Below are 20948 nucleotides of genomic sequence, written 5' to 3'. Positions count from 1 at the left end.
AAAAAAAGGAGGGACACCCCCCCCCCGTATTAAAAAGTTGCAGAATCAAACACTAGAAATCCAAGAAATGCAACATTTAAAAGTTGTCAACTCAAGTACATGGACTGCCTTAAATTATCTAAGTCATGCATTTGTTCTTTGTTATGGGTTGTGGTTTTTGTTTTGCTTTTTAGGAATTCATACCTCAATCAATGCCCACAATGAACAATTCTGAGAAGATCATCTAATTGTTTTTCCATTCTTCTGATTAGCATATTCCTCAATGCCTTATTTAAACCTGTTTAGTCAAATGCAGCACTTGAGAATGAATAATTGATTTGTGGGATTGTCTGAGGTACTTTTCACTATGGGGGAAAAAATAAAATCAAAGCTCTCCACTAATTTTGCTTTATTTCTGTAATGCCTTTGTGAAATGGAAACTATCAACCTCTTTCAAGCAATAGAAAGTTGAAGTAGAGACCACAGTCAAATGTATCCAGTGGTTTTAAGTACCCAGTCTAAAGTTGTTTGGTTTTTTGCTTTTGTTTTTCCTCCCCAGATTACCTAACATTATATAATAGTTTGCATGTCCAAGACAGTTTACACTGACTTCAGTCACAGTCACATGTATGGGAAACTTTACAAATCAAACATCCAGCTCCTAAAGGCTGACACCTAGTAATGTGGGAATAAACAATTAGCAGCTGCTTCTTATCAGCTGGGGTTTAGAAGGCATGCCACAACATCCCACGGGAAGCCTGTGGCAGAGGCAGGGACAGAAGTCACTTCTGAGGCTGCATTCAGCCCTGCAAATCATGCTCATTCTAGCAATGGCCTTCTCTTCTTCAGTCTCCATGATTAATATAGTTAATGCTCTTTATTTCAAAGCAAGATGCTGACCAGAAACTAAAGTAACCTTACAGTGCTCTGCCCCATTTTCTCTAAACAAACACTAAAGGAAGAGAAGGAAGAAAAAAAAAAAAAGGGAAAAAATAAATCAATACAGGTTATGTCCACTGGTTTCATTAATAAAAGTAACCTCTCAAAGACCAAAACCAGCTCTGCCTCTCCCTCAGCAGTCTGACAGGTTCAATGCTCTTCATATAACATATACTGTCCAGTACAATCTGCCTCTCCTAATAAAATTCTCTGCATTGAAAGGTGAAGTCCCCTAGCTCCAAAGAAAATTGGATTTATCAATTCTGTGAGTGTCGTTAAAAAAAAATAAAATCCTGTTGACATTTCCATGATTTCACCCTCTAGTCAAAGGAAGAAATGTTTCAGTGGTACCTAACTACATTTTCCAATTTTATCATCAGAACAACTACAAATTTTCTCTATGCAAATTGTTACAGGACACAAGAGGATGAAAAAGTATTCCAATCCCTCAAGGCTGCCCCCCAATCCCCCCTTCACCCTGCATTCAGGAAATTCCTGCTGTGCATGCTCCTAATCTAAGAAATATATAAACTCCCCTCTTTATACAGTGTCTGAAAAAAAAAAAGGGGGGGGGGAAAATTGTAATGTGATAGCTGAGATGGACTGAATAATTGAAAAATTTGTGGTTATATTTATGAAAAACTCTCCAAGCTCAGAATTTTGTGGTTTGGAAAACAAGTTTTCCCCAACACCACTTTCCTGCTAATCTTGTTACTTGCAGTAACAAACTTTTTGAAACGCATCTTTTCCCCCAGCATGTGATGAAACACCTTCTAATGAACTGTTTTTCTGGTGTTTTTGATTTTTTAATTCACATTGCTTTCTGTTCACAAGCTGAAAACTAAAGTAGTTTCAAATGAAGCAAGCATTTTCTCTAATAAACTACTCTCTGAGCCCAGGAAGTTTATGGAGCGAAAGGACTACAGCACACCAAAACCTTAAAAGCTTTCAAAAAATTATCAGATTTTTCTTGCACCCTTCAGGGTCATGTTCTTTCATGTGTCTGAAAAAACATAATAAGATTTCAGAGCTGCTCTGGGAAAAAGGGATGAGTGTGCCACTGCTACTCTGGAAAACTCAGTTAAGTAAAATATAGAAGTCCAAATAGCCAGTTCCTGTGCCAGGGCATATAAATGCGTGTATTTACCTTTTCCACCACTAAGCCTGATGTTGTAGTGATTTCTTCAGGGTTTCTCAGGAAGCATTGATAATGCATTCTGGAGATTTTCTTCCCTCCCTCTCCCTTTCAGCACACGACAGGGTTTCCCTATCATCGCAGCTTGATCTAACATGATATATAACTCTGTTCACCAAGACATAATTTGCTTAAGTCTCTTCTCTATCTTCAGCCACATTTTCACTTAACATTGAGAATTGCCGACTGCTTATTTTGGAATAGACAGCGTGGCTGCAGGTTGCTAAAAGCATTGTATTTTATCTAATTAAAAACTAGCCACCAGAACAGTGCAAGAACACCAAAGTGCCTGTTTGCACAGTACTGCCCATTACCCAAAACTCGCACTGCTGCCGACAAGACTTCGTTTCCATCATTTCTTACCTTTGTGGTTAAAAATCCCCTCCATCTCCATACTACTGCGAGAGTGAGCGATGCAGAGGGACCCGCAGGGGACCAGGCCTTCTGCAGCTGGGGACCGATCTGTGGTTCGAACCAGACACCAGTCGGGCTTGTCATGGGGCCTCTCCAGGACCTCCACCGTCTGCCCGCGGCGGATTGTCAGCTCATTACTGTTGCAGGCGGTGAAGTCATGGATTACCACCGTCAGCTCGCACCCACCAGACAACTGTGAGGGGAAAAACAAGAAGGAGAAGCCAGATGAATGCTCGTTATCAAACCATCCGTCACGCACCGTTACCTATTTAGGATTCTTGGCAGGATTCATATTTTGGATGAGATAGCAAGCTTCTGGGACCTTCCACATTCAGAAGAGATCATTTCAAAATCAGGCAGTTCTGGTGTTTCAGAACAGATTTTTAGCTCTGCTTGTCTCTGCCTATGTTCAAAGCACACCAGTTGTGACAGTGCTGGGCGGAGGATTTAAGCGGTTTTTCTTGCTAGACTGCTCCTTACCCTGAAAGCTGAAGTAGCAGTCACTTCAGAATATATTTTATGGGTGATAATTGGCAACAAAAAGTCAGATATTACTAAATACAGTCACTCATGAGCTTTGTTAACTTGCAAATTCAAGGCAGGAGGAGGGATCTTTTTCAAATGAGCCTACTGCCTTATTCCCACCCCACTCATAATTTACTCTCTACATATGCAGGTCATAAAATCATCCAGGATACACCATACATAACTATAAAAATCAGCATAAAGTTCTTCACTTAAGTTTCCCAGATACTTAACTATTCCATACAAAAGGCACATGGGCTTACAACTTTCTCATTTTTGCTGATTCCCCAAAGAAGAACACACAAACTTGAATTAAAAGCATGCGAGCTCAGTGTTTTCCTCCCCCTCTTCAAAACACTTCATTAGAATTACTTTGCCTAAGCTTAAGTTTCCTCTCTTTGATTGTTTCATCTGCTTTGATGTGAAATGAAAATTATCATCAGAACTTTGCAAAGTTCCCAAGATCACTCAGTACCAAAGCACCCATCCAACTCCAGCAAACAGCCTGGGAATTCCTTCTCCTTCCATATGGCAATGGCATTCCAGGCTACTTCAGCTTTTCGTGTGTGAACATTTCTATAGCTCAGGCTGCTTCAGTGCAGCATTCACATCAGATCTCAGCTGGCAGGCAACTTCTGTGAATTCAGGAATTTTGGACCAAGCTAGTAAACTCCCGCAACTCAGCGAGGTAATCCTGCAGTGCTCTACGCTGACAAAGGAGGACAAATACCCTGTGAGAGTTCCAGCTGCAGTGAATATAGAAGCATGAGCTACACCAACGTACTGCATGGTTCCTGCCACGTTATTTTTTACTATTACGTATAGGCTCTTACATGGCTGTTGGTTACATCCCATGGGCTTTAGGAAAAGGAGATAAGAGACTGCATTGTTACTTATTTATTAGTTTTCATTACAAGCCTGGAACTGAAACACCAGATAGGAACTTTTCTAGGATAACACTGTTTCTTAACAAACAAGAATTTCAGAGCAAGTGACAAAACCAGCAAAACCCTGGTAAGACTCAAAGGCTATTTCCAACCTTCTCTTCCTCAAGCCTGCAACAAATGACAGGACGTAACTCCTAGCAGATGGTCTGCAGTAACTCCAGCGCTTTCCCATGGTCTCTGCTTGCTAATCTCACCAGCTACCCTGGCTTGTGTGTGCACACAAAGAAGAAAAAAGTTTTCCTGGGGGGATGCAGGGGCCAAGAAGGGCAGAAAAGCCTCATATATCTAATGTTTAAGGAAGATAAATCAGGTTGCACCCATTTAGATTGAAGCTAAAAATTAATCACATTGCTTCTACTACATCTCTCCAGACAGCCCCAATACCCAAATTACAGGGGGGGCATATATCTTCAAAACATGCTACCTCCACCCTCTTCAAAAAGTTTCCTGTTCCCTTACACTCTTCCTCCATATTATATTAGTTTTCAGTCCATGCAAAACTATGCCAAAGGGGAAAAAAGTAAAGAGCTTTCCCTTGTTTTCTGGTATTGATTTACGTTACAGCCTTCTTCAGACAAACTCAGAAACAATTGAAACCATCTGTATGCCTGATGGGGACTAACAAAAAAGCTGATGAAGTATGACTTCACAAGGTGTCCAATGCAGACCAAATTTATCTCAGGAGAGTCCGTATCCGTCCCCAGTCAGTGCAAGCAACCAGACAGTAACAAGTTGACACTTTCCAGAAACTGCATCTTGTCTTTGTATTTTCTCCTAAAAACCTACAGGAGCATAGCTTTGGTGCTCTGCTTGCTTTCCTGACTCTTCACTTCCTACAAATAGAGCTTAAAATAGACTTTGTGACTGGTGCAACGGCCACATGTTTTTGGCTTTACTATGGATGTTATTTCTTCTCTTTTCCCTAATTAAAAGAAAAAAGAAAAAAGGAGTGAGCTCAGATTTTATGTTCACTAAGTATTTTATATAGTATTAAGCTAAAGGAAAAAGCAAAGGCTGTCAGTGGCTATGGCAGAAACTATTAAAAGTACAAAAAAAATCCCAGTCTTTTAGACTGTGTGGGAATCTGATATCCTAGCTGATCAGTATTCCCACTGAAATTCAATATTCAATCACACTTCTATACAGTGTGTAAGACACTTCCAGCATGCAATTGTTAGTTCTACACCATCCTCAAACATGCACTGATGCTGTTAGACGCAAGTTAGTGCAGGACTTCTCCACTGCTGCCTAACACATCAAAACCAGGGATGTTCTCTACCCAGCACACATCTACGCTATCAGGGAGAACTGACCAAAAAAGCATTTACCAAGTTTCCCCTCCTTTGGGATAACAACCCTTCTTTCTCCCCGCAACAGTTATGGCTGGGAAATGCTGCTTTCCTCTTTGTTTCATTGCTCATTTTCTCTCCATAACACACTTTCTGAAAGCAGTTTCATCTTTTGCACTGATTAAATGCAGTTGGACAGCAAGGAGTGTCTGTGATTAAGCGCATTGCTCAACAGCTGTTGTTGGACAGCTTTGGCAAGGCTCTCTAGGCTAGCTGGAGGGAAGAGCAAGAGGCGCAGCAGAACCGGGAGACTGACTTGCACTGAAAAGAGTTACAAACCATCTAAATCCAAATTTAGGCTGAACAAGGGCTTTATATACTTTATCCATCCTTCTCAAGAAACCCTTTATGTAAACTGAATTAATCATGCATGATAAAAATAAATGAGGCTATGTCTGAAACATGGAAACTGGAGAGACAGAGACGAGATGAGAAACAAAAGCCAGACAGAAATAGAACTGCAGATTAAAAAGGCGCAAGGTTTAATTAAACAGCTTATCATGGGACATAGTGTCTTGCTGTTGCCGAAATTAATGTTAACCATCTACGTTCATGTCTCTGGGGCCTTTTAATCACTGTCGCTTGCAGAGGGAAAGAAAATAAAACCGTAATACACGCTCACTGGCTGAATACACTCTCAGCGCAGGTTTGCTGAAGTCAGAGACGCCACACCAAGAGTTCATCTGCCACCGGTAGCTGGGAAAATCACCAGTGACAAGAGTTTTGCCATATACAATGGCCTTTACATCAGGCCATATGACCTGGTCTCAGAATTGCAAATTAAATTTACTGCCCCATGGTAATTTTACATTGAGGAGAAGGGAAAGGAAAGAGCAGCTAATAAGATTTCTCAATTATTTTAAGCATGAAAATCTTTAATCGCCTTTTAAAATGGAAACAAGTGCACTGTGGGAGGAAAGAAAATAGGAGACACACAGAAGTTCTCTCTCACATAGAGTATTTCGCTTTGATCAGGTAGTTGCCCAGACTTGGTTTCTGACTCTGAAAAGAGGCATATACTCAGACCCATGTCTGGTTTTTTTACTAGCATTTTTTCTACTGATGGGAGCCTTTTCTCTTCTGCGGTTTCAGTTGGCAGAACTAAATACTTGGTTGTCTCCTGCTGCTTCAGTCCTTTTTCTATTTTCCAAAGTACTACACACAAGCTTAAAGAAGCATGAGAATGAAATACAGCTTCACACAGACAGCAGTACAAACTGTTACCAGCTGGGCACAAAAGACAATTTGTTAAAAATAAAATATTGCTCCACTGACCACCCAGAGCAGTTAGCATGATTCCTACTATTTAGGATAACACCCTATGACAGTTCTTCTTCTAAAAGCCTCTCATCTTCTCAGCTACCAAAATAGTAGTTTCGATTATTTCACGTTTCTACCAGCTCACTTAATGCAAGCATGAAAAGACCTATCAGACCTACATTGTTTCCTTCAGCCTCCCCATTTTATTTCCTATGCATTGGATCAAGTTCAAAAGATGACATTAAAATCAGATCAAGCTCTGAGGCTAGGAACTGTTGAAAGGTAGAATGAATGGGCCAATTATCTCTTTTATTCGTTAGCCACCTAAAATGCTGGCTACACAGCTACAGAAGGTGAATGGAAGGAATGCTGCGAAAAGTGAAGGGCAAAATACTTACTGACAGAGTAGAAATCTCCCTTGCAAAAAATTTTATATTTCACTCTGGACCCCATTATACCTTCCAATACTTCAGGATGGATCACTGCTACGGATCTATTTAGCATGTTTTGCAATATGAAGATACACCCCATGAGACTAAAAACAGGCTGGAAATGGATCTTAAGTTACCTAGTCCGCTTCTTTCTCTTCCTTCTTCATGCTCTTCCTCTAGAGCATGATCAATTACATCTATGTGAATCATGATTAACATTTATCCAACTGTTCTCAAAGAGCTCCAGTTACGGAGATTCCTCAGCCTTCACATCTACTCTGCTCTAGGGCTTCACATTTTCATACCCATAAAAAAATATTATTCCAATCTTTTATTAGAGAGAAGTCCTTTGATCTGATCTCATCCCATCCACTGAAAATATGGGTAAAAGACTGGTCTGTAACTCTCTGTAGTAGCTTTTCTTCCTGCCTTTTTTCTTTAGACTCATTAGTCCCAACTCTATCTTGCCTTGTAAGTTATGTTTGATAGACATCTAATCAGTCTTTTTTTTAATTATTATTATTCTTTCCCCTGGACCTCTTCCAATTGCCCACTAATTTACTAATTTTCTAAAATTCCGTACTCAAAACTGGATGCAGTATCTAACAGAGGCCTTAGGAGTGCTGAGTAAAGAATGAGGACTTTGTGTCCTACAGCTCAGCTTCCTATTTCTACAAGCCAATATAGGTCTGCTTCCCTCCCCCCCCCCCCTTCATAATTGCATCACACTGTTAAAATAATAAACAGCTTGTGAGCCTCTATAAGCTTCTAGATCATCTTCTCAAAAACTGTTCAATACTCTCACTGTTTTCATTAGTAGTTAACTATTTCCACCTATTCATATTAGCTCAAATGTGTTCTTATTAAATTTTATGGTATTTTGCCAATTAATTTCTCCCACTTGCCAAGACGATTCTGAATTCTAGTTTCGCTTTCCAATATAGTTTTCAGATGACTTTAAGCTGGGAAGGATGTCAGCTTTATAAACATACGGTCTATTGCATCATCCCAGTCATTACTGAAAAGCAACATGCAACAGAGGAGCCAACAATCAAAAGTTACAATTCTAGCCCAAAAAGCCAGGGTGGAGAAAAAAAGCTAATCATGAAGTTATTCTCTGTTGTTAAGACATTTTCAATTATGTTAGAAAACAGGATGCAAGGAAAGAAGCTCATCTGGACTATACTCAACCACTTAATACAATTTCTAAGGATTTTGAGCTCTTTCAAAACATATCTCTGAGGAGGTAAGAAAGAGTACTGAGTTGTGGATAAAGGATTTTATTCTTGATATTCTCCCTGTATTAGCACTTAGCTTAGCACTTCTAACCAAAACATATATTTTAAAAGAATCAACTGCCTGAACATATAATCAGAGAAAATAAAACAACGGTTTTACTTGGCTGTTGATTAGTATGACATGTTTGCTATTTGTTGTCTTTTCTTAGTCACAATAATGGATATACATGAACAGAAAAATGTTCAGCGACAGAATAAAAAGTGATACAGTGCTAAACATTTTTACCACTTGATTAACACTATTTTAAATTACTTGGTATTTTTAATATTTCTCAATTTGGAATCCCAGCTCAGTTTGGGTCAGGCTTCAAATTCGACCGAGGAGTTTCACCGCTCCATCGGGCTAACCACATCAACAGCACCTGAAATCCCTGAAACTGTTTCACTCAATCTCTGTAAGACATTCATACCTACATACTTCAAGCTTCTAGGCTGAGAAAATTGAGTCAATTTTAAACCCCAAATGGACCACAGCTAATGAATTTTCAATATACAAAGTGAGAGATTACTTCAGATTCAGCAAGAGTGTTAAGATGTCCTACAGATTTTATTGGTCTTCTGCCGGTCACTGCTCCTTAATTTTTATTTTGTATTTTTAAACAGATGAAAAATGTTCTCCTCTTAATGTATTTAACAACTCAAAACATATAATACAAACATTAAAAAAAGCTATTCTGCTATTTCACACACTTTTAAAAAGTGCACGAACAGTAAATTTCTTCCTTGGACATACCACACGTAGCACAAGTAACTTCCAGGAAGTCTCCAGTTTTCAGTATGATTTTCTTCTCAAAGAAAAGTCTAACAAAAGTTTTATACACTAATGTGAGAACTCAAAACTACTTTGAAACAACACTACACTCACTAACCAACTTTAAAACTTGTCAGGAAAATATTTAAAAGCGTTTTCCATTCCTCCTCATTTTGACTTATAACTCCTGTTGAACAGGTTGTTGGTAAAACTCCTCCTCACATCAGATTGGAAGACAATCCTGAAGGCATTTCACTTGGCCAACCTTCTTAGCAATTCTCACACAATGCATGAAATATTCAGGAGGGGCAACAGGAGACAATCCATGCTATTCCCCAGTAAACAGTACATCACAAAGAACTGAAGAGAGCAAATGGTTGTGCATGGCAGGGATGGATTGCATCACCTCCATTTGAACTGAAGCACAATCCAGCTGGGCTGTGTGCACACAGCTTGATGTCTCAGCGAACAATCAGGGAAATCAGAGAGAGCACGTCTTGCTTTTGAGTGTGATACTTTACCCAAACTCTTAAAAACACATAAAAAAATAAAAATGAAGTAAACTGTTTGCTAGTATACACAACACAGTTTTTGCAAATCATTAAATAGCTAAGAATGCAAAGAACAGGAAAACTGAAAGACTTTTTTTCGCTCTAACCAACCATTTCCCCCACAAATATCTTTAGCAGGAACCACTACCAGAACTACAGCCCAACATCAGTACAAATGTACACGGTTAAAACATACGGTATTTTTGACAAATACAAGAACTACCCTAAGCAAGTTATATGTCCCTTCTTCTGTCTTCCTCTTCTTTACATGGAAAAATTAAAACCATAGAGTTTAAGTGACATGCAAAAATACAGAAAACTAACTTTTAGATGATGATGAGAATGGTCAAAATATTACTCTGAGAACCTACTCACTTAGCTGCCCTGTAATATACTGATTATTTGCCTGTGTATTTTGAGTGGCTCATCAGAACAATATTACCCGATGAGGCCAGAAATCCCTAACTACGTTTTCAAGTAATTTGCCACGCAGCTTCTATGTTTTACCTCATTCTTCTCTTTGACAAACTTCTATTATCCATCTCTACCTCCCTTCAAGGTTCTAACACTTCTCACTTGCCAGATTATCTTCTTTCAATTCTGAAGTAACAGACAGGTTTCATGTAAGAATTTTTACTCTTTTAATGCCTATCTTTCTTCCACCCATAAGAAACTCTGGCTGTGTATCCTTATGGGATAACCCAGCCACAATCTATAGGCAGAGGAAAGGAAATACTAACACTAGTATCGTATGATAGTGTTGTGGGTTACTCCTCCTTAATATGGCGATTTCCATCAGCTCTCATGCAGAAAGTGAACACTCTTACTCTCTAACCCATAAACACTGGATAGTGTGTTTCCTTCACAAAACTAACTGTGGGGCAACCACCAACCTCAAGCTAATACAAAAAGCAGATGGTATGCTTTCAGAAAGGCTGAGACAGACATGAAGAAAAATTCTGTGCATGAGTATCAAATTTTATCAAATAAAACTTTATTTTTAAACTGGGTCAAAGCTTTGAACAATCTGCAGAAAAAAGGGGACCAAAATGGTTTCAGTTTGGAACAAACATAATTCCTTCATGACCTCTTAGATTTCAGCAATCACCCCTGCTCCCTCATAGTGTCAAGACGTTTTGCCTATTGCATACAGCTATTTTTAACAGATTGAACATTTCCATGCCTCCTCTCTGAAGGTACTAAGGACTAATCTTGCATGCTAACTCACACTAAGGGATGAATCATTTGCTCTCAGAACAGAGCAACACCTGGGAAACTTACCTTATCACTGTCTAGCGTGTTCTGTGAGGTTCGTGAGGCAATTGAAATAGTATCAGGTTGGCTGCTACCATCTCCCTGACTGTCCAGGTCCTCGCCGTCTCTGCAAATAATTCAGTTTTCATTACAATATTAGCACTGTGTTTGTAACATGTTAGCTCCCTACTTGCAACTCTAAAGAAGGGGCACCTAGATAGCATCGCAATGGACACCAGCCAGACAAACTAACTGATGCAAAAATCAAATATTTAGCACTTAATACTTTGTTCTATGCTTTAAAAGAACAGATTTGTTTGCTCAAGGTCTACATCATACAGAATTAAGGCAACAACCAACCAGCGAGAACTATGGCAAGAAATTTGCACAGCCACTTAGCCAAAGCTAGCGAGCAGAACACTCGGTCACGTATTTTAAGCTCCATAAAAGGAAACCAAGGACCTGAATAACACACGCAGAATTGCATAAATCTCAAATGTACAGCTATCCTGTACTGCAGTTCCAAATCCCTTCTGTAATGGCTGAATGTACACAAATCAGGGACTGTTCGGGGCAGAAATCTCAACAAATTCGGCATTGCAGGAAACTGGAAATTATTTATAAGATAAAGCTGGCTAAAATGACTCTTGCTTTTGTCCAATTCACTGAAAGTCATTAGAAATTCAACACTACAGAGGAAAGAGGGCTGTTGTGTACTTAGAGATCTCTGATTATTTTAAATACCACTTACCTTCTTCCTTTCTGTTTTGTTGTTGGCGCGGTTTTGGGGATGTGGATCGGCTCTTTCAATGCTCCTTTCAGATGAATGGTCCTTTCTTGTATCACTTCCCGGATGTGTTTGATCCAGTCCTGTTTATTCTCTATACTGGATGCCTTTCATATGCAAAAGAAACAAAACCCCCACAATGGACTATTATAGCTGAGAAGATCCACACATACAGTCAGCTAATAAACACAAAGAGGAAGGCATAAAGAATGACTGTGAATAATTTTTGAAAACTTGAACAGAGAAGAGGAAAGTCCAGCTAGTTGTCTTCATTTTGAATCACCAACATGACTTTACACTTCTCAACATTATTAATATCGTTCATTTAAAAAACATTTTATTTTAGATTCAGATTCCTCTTTCATAACTTGAAGGCTAAAGCTCTGTACGCATCTCATGCGAACAGGATGGATTGACTTAAAGAATTCCAGTAATAACACCTTGAATATTGGTATTTTAAACTCATGCTACATTTTAGGTCAATTTTAACTTTATTTAATAATCTACTAACACTGAAACAAAGATTAACTCATTTTACAACACAAACTTCCACAACACATTTCATGTAGTACTCTTCCCACTTTTGAAATGTACTTGGAAGCAGAAAGCTAGTTTAGGGATTATATTTTAATAACTGCCTGCAACATATCATCTATATTTTTGAGATACCCTGGAAAAGACTTGACAGCTGCCCAACCTGTAATCTGTTTAATCCAATTTAATCCTACACCTAAAATACTATGAAATATAAAAACTACTGCAGATGATGAAAGATTAAGTATAACTTCCTACTTCTCTTAATTGCTGTCTCCTGAAACAACTGACTTTGACCATATTATAAGCATTTAATATACTATGAACATTTAATAACCAGGGATTCTAAAGGGATGGAGAAACTTGCAGGAACAGATGAACAGTTACGAAAAAGATCTTTGTTTTCCTGTAAAAACAAAAACATTTAGGAAAAGAAGCCAAACACAACATTTTTTTAAACCTTTTATTTAGGTTTTCATGGAATTTACTTATAATACTAATAAGCTAAGGAAGTGCTAGTTTCCAATCTTCAAAAACAAAAAAATCAACAAAGTTGTGAAAAGCTTCATATAGCATACAAGTTATCTAAATATTCTATGCTCTAAGTAAAGAGCAGGAATACCTTAAAGTGATCTTGTGTAGAGAGCCCTTTAACAGAACCCCTTATACTGTTCTACCCTGGGAGAATCATGTCAGGCTGCAAAGCATTGTCTGTGAAATTATGGGAGTATTAAGACTGAACAAATTGTATTATTCAGTGATGTTACATTGAATTTCCTTGCACTCATTGACTGCTGTCACAAAACTAATGTGAGCTCCTCTTAGCCTGTAAGTCACTAAGAAAACATATAAATTTGAGTGACCATTTTGAAGTGGCATTATTGAGTTATCGCCAAAAACATATATGAAACCATACACAAGTTTAGTAATAGGTGTATTAATCTTTAAATGGGAAGTTAGATTTTTTTTCAGCTCAGCACAGCTAAGAGATACAAAAGAAAAGGTTCAAAGCTGATATAGTCCTCAAAATATATCAAATTAGCTGCTTATGGTATTCCAAAAAAGTTCTCCAGTTCAAATAGTAGGTCCCAGGTGACATACCAGAGTCACAGGTAAAATGGATTTAGCCATTCTCCTAGCTAGGCAAAGAACACTACTGACACCTGTAACTTCCCTAGACACAAAATTTATAGGCCTTGCATCCACTCTCATCCAAAGGCAAGTATCTTCAGAAAAACTTGTAGCCCACAGAAAGATATAAAATTTTTTCTGAAGTGTTTTGATTTCTGCATAAAAATATGGGCCATGAAAAACAGCGTCACCAACAAGCAGCAATGAATTGAGTGTGAAATGTGACACTGATGCCATAAATTGTCTGAGGCCTATCAGTTGCTCTGTCAGCTAGTGGCTGAAGTCTTCAAGCTACAGAAGTCCATGAGATCAAACCTCTTCCTACTCTGATTTGTGAAAGCAAGTTTGTTTAATCCTTCAGTAGACCATACAGAGTCCCCTCTTCTGTCAAGCCACATGAGTTAGATATCTATCACATCCTTTACACACAAAGGAAAATTATCTGTCAGCAGCTGTCCCTCTCAAAGCAGGAAAAGTCATCATTTGTTGCCTTCCAAACAAGTACAAACAACTACAAGACTTAGTGTAGACTGTACAAGCACATCTGCTAAAATTACCTTGAGAACAATTTTGTTGTCTGAAGTTGGTGTCCTTCCAACCCATAGAGCAAACTTGCAGGGATCTCCTTCTACATGTTCTGTGACACCCAGTTCAGAAGTCTAGAATTAAGAAAAATTTGTTAGGATGACACAACATTTTTTCATCAGAAGCCAGAAAGGGATGCTAATAGTCTAAATAATTGAGCTCTGCTATTTAAAGAGATTTTTAAAAGCTTCTCTAGCATATGAGTTAGCCTTAGAATCCTTTATTCTGGTGGCAGTGGGGGGGTTTCTTCAAAAAAGGAAGAACCGCAAGCTAAACAGTTTTTCCTGTAAAGTACCAATAAACAATAGCATTTATAATCTGAAATACCAAATTGCTTATTTTACATTTCTGACTTGCCAATAAAAGCCTTGTAACTCTAAAAATAGGTGCTTAGTGAAAAAATAAGTGTTGGCTTCTCTGCTTGTTGATTTCCATCAGGGAACATTCACTACTTATTGATTTTTATGTTTTCTCTCACATAAGATATGCTTAAGAATTCTCTTGATATCTTCTAAAACGCTGATCTCTTTTCTGCCAAAGGAGCCTTTCCTAGTGTGTTTCCTTCCCTCTGAAACAGATGAAATAATTCAGAAATGCAGTTTCCCTGGAGAATTCTGTGGGACAGCTACATTAACAATCAGTCTTTGGGAATGTTCTAATGTCAGACCTTAATAGCTAATTATCATCCAAACTGTTTTCACTTTCCAACTGGAACAACATCTCAATCATGTGAATTGGCTTCCAGTTAAACAATTCATATAGGCTCTGCTCCAAAAAAAAATTACAAACTAAGAAATATAGCTCAAACTACAAGAACCCTCACTCCAAAAGACAGCTGCTACGCGTTCTTACATTATTAGAAGCTGTATTTTTCCCTCGTACGCATCATCGCTAGCACATACACAATTCATTAGAAGAGATGCTGGATACACAGTACCTGAATGAAGGTAATTTTTTTTTGTTGTCTCACTTGGATGCCAACTTGTTTTGTTGTTCGGTTTTGTTTTTTTGTGTCGTGTCCGTGTCGTCCGTCCCCGTCCCCCCCCCCCCCAAAAAAAAAAAAAACCAAACAATCCACATGTCAACCCAACCACCCTTTCAGCTTTGTCATCTGTTTTTGGTAAAATGGACTTTTCATTGAAATACTTAAAAGCCTGTGATGTGTTTTAAACTTGACTCATCAACAACTCCTATGAGTGTTAGAAAGCCTGTAAAATACTTAAACCAACATTACAGGATGCAATTCAAAGAAAATATATCCTACCACACTGCCCAATATAAAACCTGAATGGGCAAGATAGTACAACTTTAAACATTGTTTATTTTTTAAAGCCTAGTAAATTTAGAAGCCTTGGTACACTTCCAAATGTTATTAATTTTACAAGGGACAACTGAGGGACAATGCAATAGAGGTCTGTACAGCAAAGAGTGGCAAAGCCGACATACGTTGTTCGCTGCTTTCAATACTGGTAGGCATTCAAGTGAAACTAGTGGGAAGGAGTCAGGTTCAAAACCCAACACAGGGAAGTTGGCCTGTGCCCAATATGTAGTTGAGCAACACAACTCTTTGCCAAAGGACACCGTAAATGCTAAAAGTCTGTATGAGGTCTAAGGACAGGCTCACAGAAGAGAAATCCATTGTGGGTTGAATACATAGAAACAACATTCAGGTGAGGAAACCCCTGAACTGGCAGTTACTGGTGACTGGGAGAGTATTCTGGCAAAGTGACACCTGCTTGCCTTGTTCCCATAGGCCCCCCCAGGCATTTGCTTTTGGACACTTTATCTCTTGCCAGAAGAGTTCATTAACACATTCTTCCACTAATCCAAGTCATGCTATTGAGTATCCTGTGCCAGGGAACCCATGATGGTCATCCATGAGCCAGCAGTGAGCCTTTGTGGCCAAGAAGGCCAATGGTATCCTGGGGTGCATTCAGAAAAGCTTGGTCAAGGGAGGTTATCCTCCCCCTTTACTCTGCCCTGGTGAGGCCACATCTGGAGTTCTGTGTCCAGTTCTGGGCTCCCCAGTTCAAGACAGACAGGTAACTACTGGAGAGAGTCCAGCGGAGGGCTACAAGGATGATGAGGGGACTGGAGCATCTCTCTTGTGAGGAAAGGCTGAGAGCGCTGGGTCTGTTTAGCCTGAAGAAGAGAAGATTGAGAGGGGATCTCATCAATGCTTATAAATATCTAAAGGGCGGGTGTCAAGAGGATGGGGCCAGACTCTTTTCAGTGGTGCCCAGTGACAGGACAAGGGGCAGTGGGCACAAACTGGGACACAGGAAGTTCCACCTGAACATGAGGAGAAACTTCTTTACTCTGAGGGTGACCGAGCACTGGAAGAGGCTGCCCAGAGAGGTTGTGGAGTCTCCTTCTCTGGAGATATTCAAAACCCACCTGGATGCGATCCTGTGCAACTGGCTCTAGGTGATCCTACTTTAGCAGGGGGGTTGGACTACATGATCTCCAGAGGTCCCTTCCAACCCCTACCCTTCTGTGATTCTGTGATCATGCCCAAAGTAAAGAGAAGGACCTTACTTCTGTAAAACCACCTTCCAGAGGCAACAGACACGATAATGTGAAAAAAAGATCTTTAGCTCAAATCAACACGCATGCTTTCAATATCTGTATGAATGCCTTTTCTAAAGAACAAACTATAAGAATTGCTATAATAATAAGCTGCACTACAGGATATTTTGCCTAATAGAATAAGAAGACAAAAAGATATGCTTGCATTTTAAAAATGAGGCACAATCAGAGTCTTCAAGATTTCTGGTAACTTCTCCAGGACCCAAGGCTATTATTAGATTCCTGCCAGAGGAACGGACACATGACAAGCTTACAAGACCAATTTTTCAGCTCTATCTCCCCTCCCATGTAACGCCTTGGCAGCTGATGTTACCCTCCAGCACACCAGAAGTTTTTGTCTTTCAGGTTCTTGAGAGCACCAAAGGAAGGTGTGAGCAACAAAATGGCTGCAGCTGTGTTACCTCCTAGCTATCTTCCATCAGGAAGGAGAGCAAGTGTTGGAAATGAAGTGACAGAATATACAAAGTAAGATAGAGAACAAAGAGGTTTTTTGAACCAACTTGCTTTACCAGTTTGGACACAGAGGTGGGAAGCAGGAAAGAATGAAGGAAAAGGAGCTGAAGCAAGGAGTAAAGGCTCAGTATTTATACCATCTAGACTTAGTCATATATCCCAATAGGATCAATAGAAGAATAATGTCTTTTAGAGTGTGATTCTGAGAAGTAAAGTAATTTCAAGTACTTAATCTAAACTGTCTAGTAGAAAAGCTATTCTTGCCTCTGGCAGATGCAGAGCAAGCCATAAGAGACAGTCTTCTCACTTGGCTATCTCAATTTATGGAGTGTGAATACTGCTCTCACCCAAGTCATCCAGTGAGACAGGAAGGGAAGGGTATGAATTCCAGGGTCACATTTTGTAAAGCATACATGCTTAGGATGAGGAAAGATCAGATTTTTTTTTTTTTTTTAATGGAGAGAAAAAATTTCCATCTTTACATCCTTTCAGTAGATCATAAGAGCTATCATTTTATTTACAAAATATTATTGTAAGACTACTAGTCTCAGTAGACATTCTGCAATGAACTTTTCCATAACAAGGAGTTCTTGCCTTTCCAGGTCAGTATGTGTAGCACATCCACCAAAATGAATCCTTAACATGGATATTACTACAACAGCAATGGTAAACAAGTAAGATGAAGGCAGCTTGTCAACTCCTTCCATCCTTCTGCTTTATACAAATGAGCCAGCAATTACACACACAATTAACACAAAATCAGTCCAGCCCAATCTTGATTTTCCTTTGTCCTGACACACCAAGATTCACACATAGCCTTCAGTACTTTCAACCTACTCTTTCTCCTCAAAAACATGACAAAGCAGCAAATGTACAAGATTCAGTCTACACATTCCAAGGCTGTTCTTTCAGTGTACTATAATAGTTGTTCAAGTTTTTCAGGCACATTTAAATCATCTGAGCCTAGTCACAATTTAATCTAGACAGTTTTCCAAATACGATCACTTGTTCTACCATACTTACGAAGAGTTTACTCTTGTAAATGTACTTGCTCCTTCCACTGGAGTCCTTTACTTCTTTACTGAAAACCAAGGACATCTCAAAAAGGAAAAGGTGCCTCTCTCTTCCCTTTCGAATTAGAGTTTTGGGGTCCCACACTTGGAAGGATTCTTGAAGGATGAGCTCTCCCTGAGATTCTATATTTTCATCAAAGCCTAAAAACCCAGGGAGAGAGGAAAGGTTCACCATGAAAAGTTGACAATATGAAGAAACTAAAAAGCACAGCTTCTGTTCATTAAGCGATCTGATTTTTTTTCCCAAATAGAACTTGTAAAAGATGTGATTCCAAGGAAGCAATACTAAAAACGAGACTTGATTTCAACATTGCAATATACTAAATGTAACTGTAGCTCAAGTCTATGTCTAAATTTAGAGATCCAACTGTTAAGAAGTTTATCAACTCTTCTGGCAATATTTCACCAACAAATGACAGATCTCTCTACGTCAGCTTCTGGTAACCTCTTCCGTGATGAGAATGATTTCTCTAATAAGCTTTCTGCTTCTGTAGAAAGTGAGGAACTTGCAAGGACACAGAGAGCACATCAAGTTGTTCTGATGTTGGCAAGCTCCCAAATGCCACCTTTTCTGGTGGTACAGCTTCCCTACCATGTATGCAATGAGCGTGCAAACATGTTCCAATAGGGGATGAAAAAAGACGGCAGCTCGGAGCTGTTGTGTGATGAGCCTGCCATTGAGTCACTCCAACACTGATCCACAATACAGAAATAGCAACTGGATAACTTATCTCAAGACATAACGTAAAGATCAAGACTGAGCATATCAACAACTTCCATTGTAGTGGTACAGTGTTCTCCCAGTTTAATATACAGCTTCAGAGTTGGAGGATAACAGAAATTAGTCTACCGTACTTTTCTGAGTGGTATTAAACTGCATTTTAAATAGATATTGCTTGACAATATTCTCTGAACAGGAGAGCACCATTCTTCTCAAGAAAACAACAGTTCTCACTGTTCTAAACAGAGGCAATTTGTTCATTCAAAATCCTCCAGAGACATAAAGAGGAAATGTGCTCAACACACTATATTAGTCTAACATGAGATGCCAACTTATATAAAAGATTAGGATACACTCCAGAGTCACATTTCCAGTGTTAAAAGATTATTATCAATGCTGGTCAGCATTTATACTAACGCCATCTCCTGAACAAAGCATTTGGAACTGATCCTGCAAACTGACCAACATTCCTATTGTTTAAAATCAGAGAAGAAAGGTGATTTTGAGCAATCACATGATCAAGGATGACATGTCAAACCAAGATGAGTTTTATAGTAACTTGCATTATACTGGAAGTTCCATGACAAGCTCCATTTTACTACTGGAAGGCAGAGAGGAGGAAAGGAATATTGACTGAAAGTACCTATAAGTCTTTATTCAGTAATTGCAAGGTAAGGCAGCTCTGCTTTTATCTCCAAAAAAAAAAAAATGCCAAAGAAAAACAGTTTTATTACTAAATGTATGATGGCACCATTGTACATGATAACGTGCCAATTACAAAACAGATTTTGGCAGAAAGTTGTTCTAAGCATATAGAAGCAATTACATCCAACCTCCACTGTGTGCCATGAACATGATTATGCTGTTCTGGCTAAGGTTCAGGCTAAATTGGCTTATGCTGACATTTTACTGCCAGAAGATACATTTAATTTCAACCAGAAGTCTGTTATGGAACAGGCAGCAAACAGATGTGAAAACGACAAATTTCTTGGAGACAATTACTTGATACATAAATCAGCAAAATCACCTCTAATACACTTATGCTCCTCCTGTAAAGAAGCCAAGGATACTGGTTGGAAAATGTAGCTGAAGCTATTGTGTCTGACCATTCACCTAATACATTTTAGGTGAGTAGTGGAAAACTTTGTTAGCCTACATATTTTTCAAATCTGCAGAGCTATAGATCAGGATGAAAGAATATTTAAAAAATTAGCAAAACTGTACCAGTTGTTTGTCACAATTCATTTTCCTAAATAAGTTTGCGTTTTATATATCTCCAAATAAAAGGTATATAAAATACAGAGGCAGAGATAAGAAAATGTTCACATTCTTTAGATTTTTCTCAATGTATAGTAATATAAAAAAGTTATTAGCAAAGTTAATCTACAGCATACGACTGAATTGGATAGCCAGTTTGAATCCTACCTTCCAGCATGCTGAGGTGCATGGCATCATTGGCTCGCTTTGGCACGCTAAGCATCACCTCCAGGCCATCCTTAATCTCACCTTTACCTTCTTCACAGCATGTGAGCAGCTCCTGCAAAACATGAACAGACGTGAGTACTCTCTATTGCGTTCTTCTACAATAATATGATAGAGAATCAAATGTTACTTCTAACAAGGAAAGAATAATTTTTGGCATGTAAAATCTTTTTGAACTTCTTACTCTGTCAATGATATGGCAGCATACTTTGTATTTATTATGATCTGTTCATCAAGGCACAGCCCAAGCTTTCAGTTAACCACCTCTAATTTAAACAAGATCATCTGCTTAATAAGAAATTACATTGAGGACAATGTTTTTTTTCTGATAAGCACAGACACAGCTATCAAATGCAGTGTTACATCAAGGCCCAGAACAATGCAAGCAGGACAGCATAAAAGGACATAGCCCCATGTCAATCTTTGCTCCACTGCATCAAAGACCAGCTCTGTACTACCGCTGATAAGAGGATTTACGTTGTTTCATTTCAAGTATTCAATGAATTACTCTATTCTGTATTGACACAGTCAAAAGCATCCTACACACAAAACTTTTGAATACAAACAAGCATTAACTAATGGACAGAAGTTAGAGAATGGAATATGTAGTGGAATTTAGGACAATGCAGTTCCCCGTCCATTCGACATCCCACAGATATTAACATAACAGCTCCTGAGCTGATATTCAAATTTCCTCATG

At 38.8% G+C, this 20948-nt stretch overlaps 1 protein-coding gene across 3 annotated transcripts in view; it reads right to left on the bottom strand.

Annotated features, from left to right (window-relative positions):
• TRIO (trio Rho guanine nucleotide exchange factor) overlaps positions 1-20948 on the bottom strand; it is a 255922-nt gene that overhangs the window by 67148 nt on the left and 167826 nt on the right. For all 3 annotated transcript variants that reach the window (XM_054814119.1, XM_054814117.1, XM_054814118.1), the window contains exons 29-34: positions 20192-20303; positions 17996-18186; positions 13903-14004; positions 11645-11787; positions 10921-11020; positions 2477-2720 (exon numbers count right to left, since the gene is read on the bottom strand). In XM_054814119.1, the coding sequence (XP_054670094.1) occupies positions 2477-2720; positions 10921-11020; positions 11645-11787; positions 13903-14004; positions 17996-18186; positions 20192-20303 (892 nt within the window). The remainder of the gene's footprint in view (positions 1-2476; positions 2721-10920; positions 11021-11644; positions 11788-13902; positions 14005-17995; positions 18187-20191; positions 20304-20948) is intronic.

The sequence above is a fragment of the Grus americana genome, chromosome 2, assembly GCF_028858705.1.
Source record: "Grus americana isolate bGruAme1 chromosome 2, bGruAme1.mat, whole genome shotgun sequence".
NCBI classification, from domain to species: Eukaryota; Metazoa; Chordata; class Aves; order Gruiformes; family Gruidae; genus Grus; species Grus americana.
This window is presented reverse-complemented; position numbering and strand designations above follow the sequence as displayed.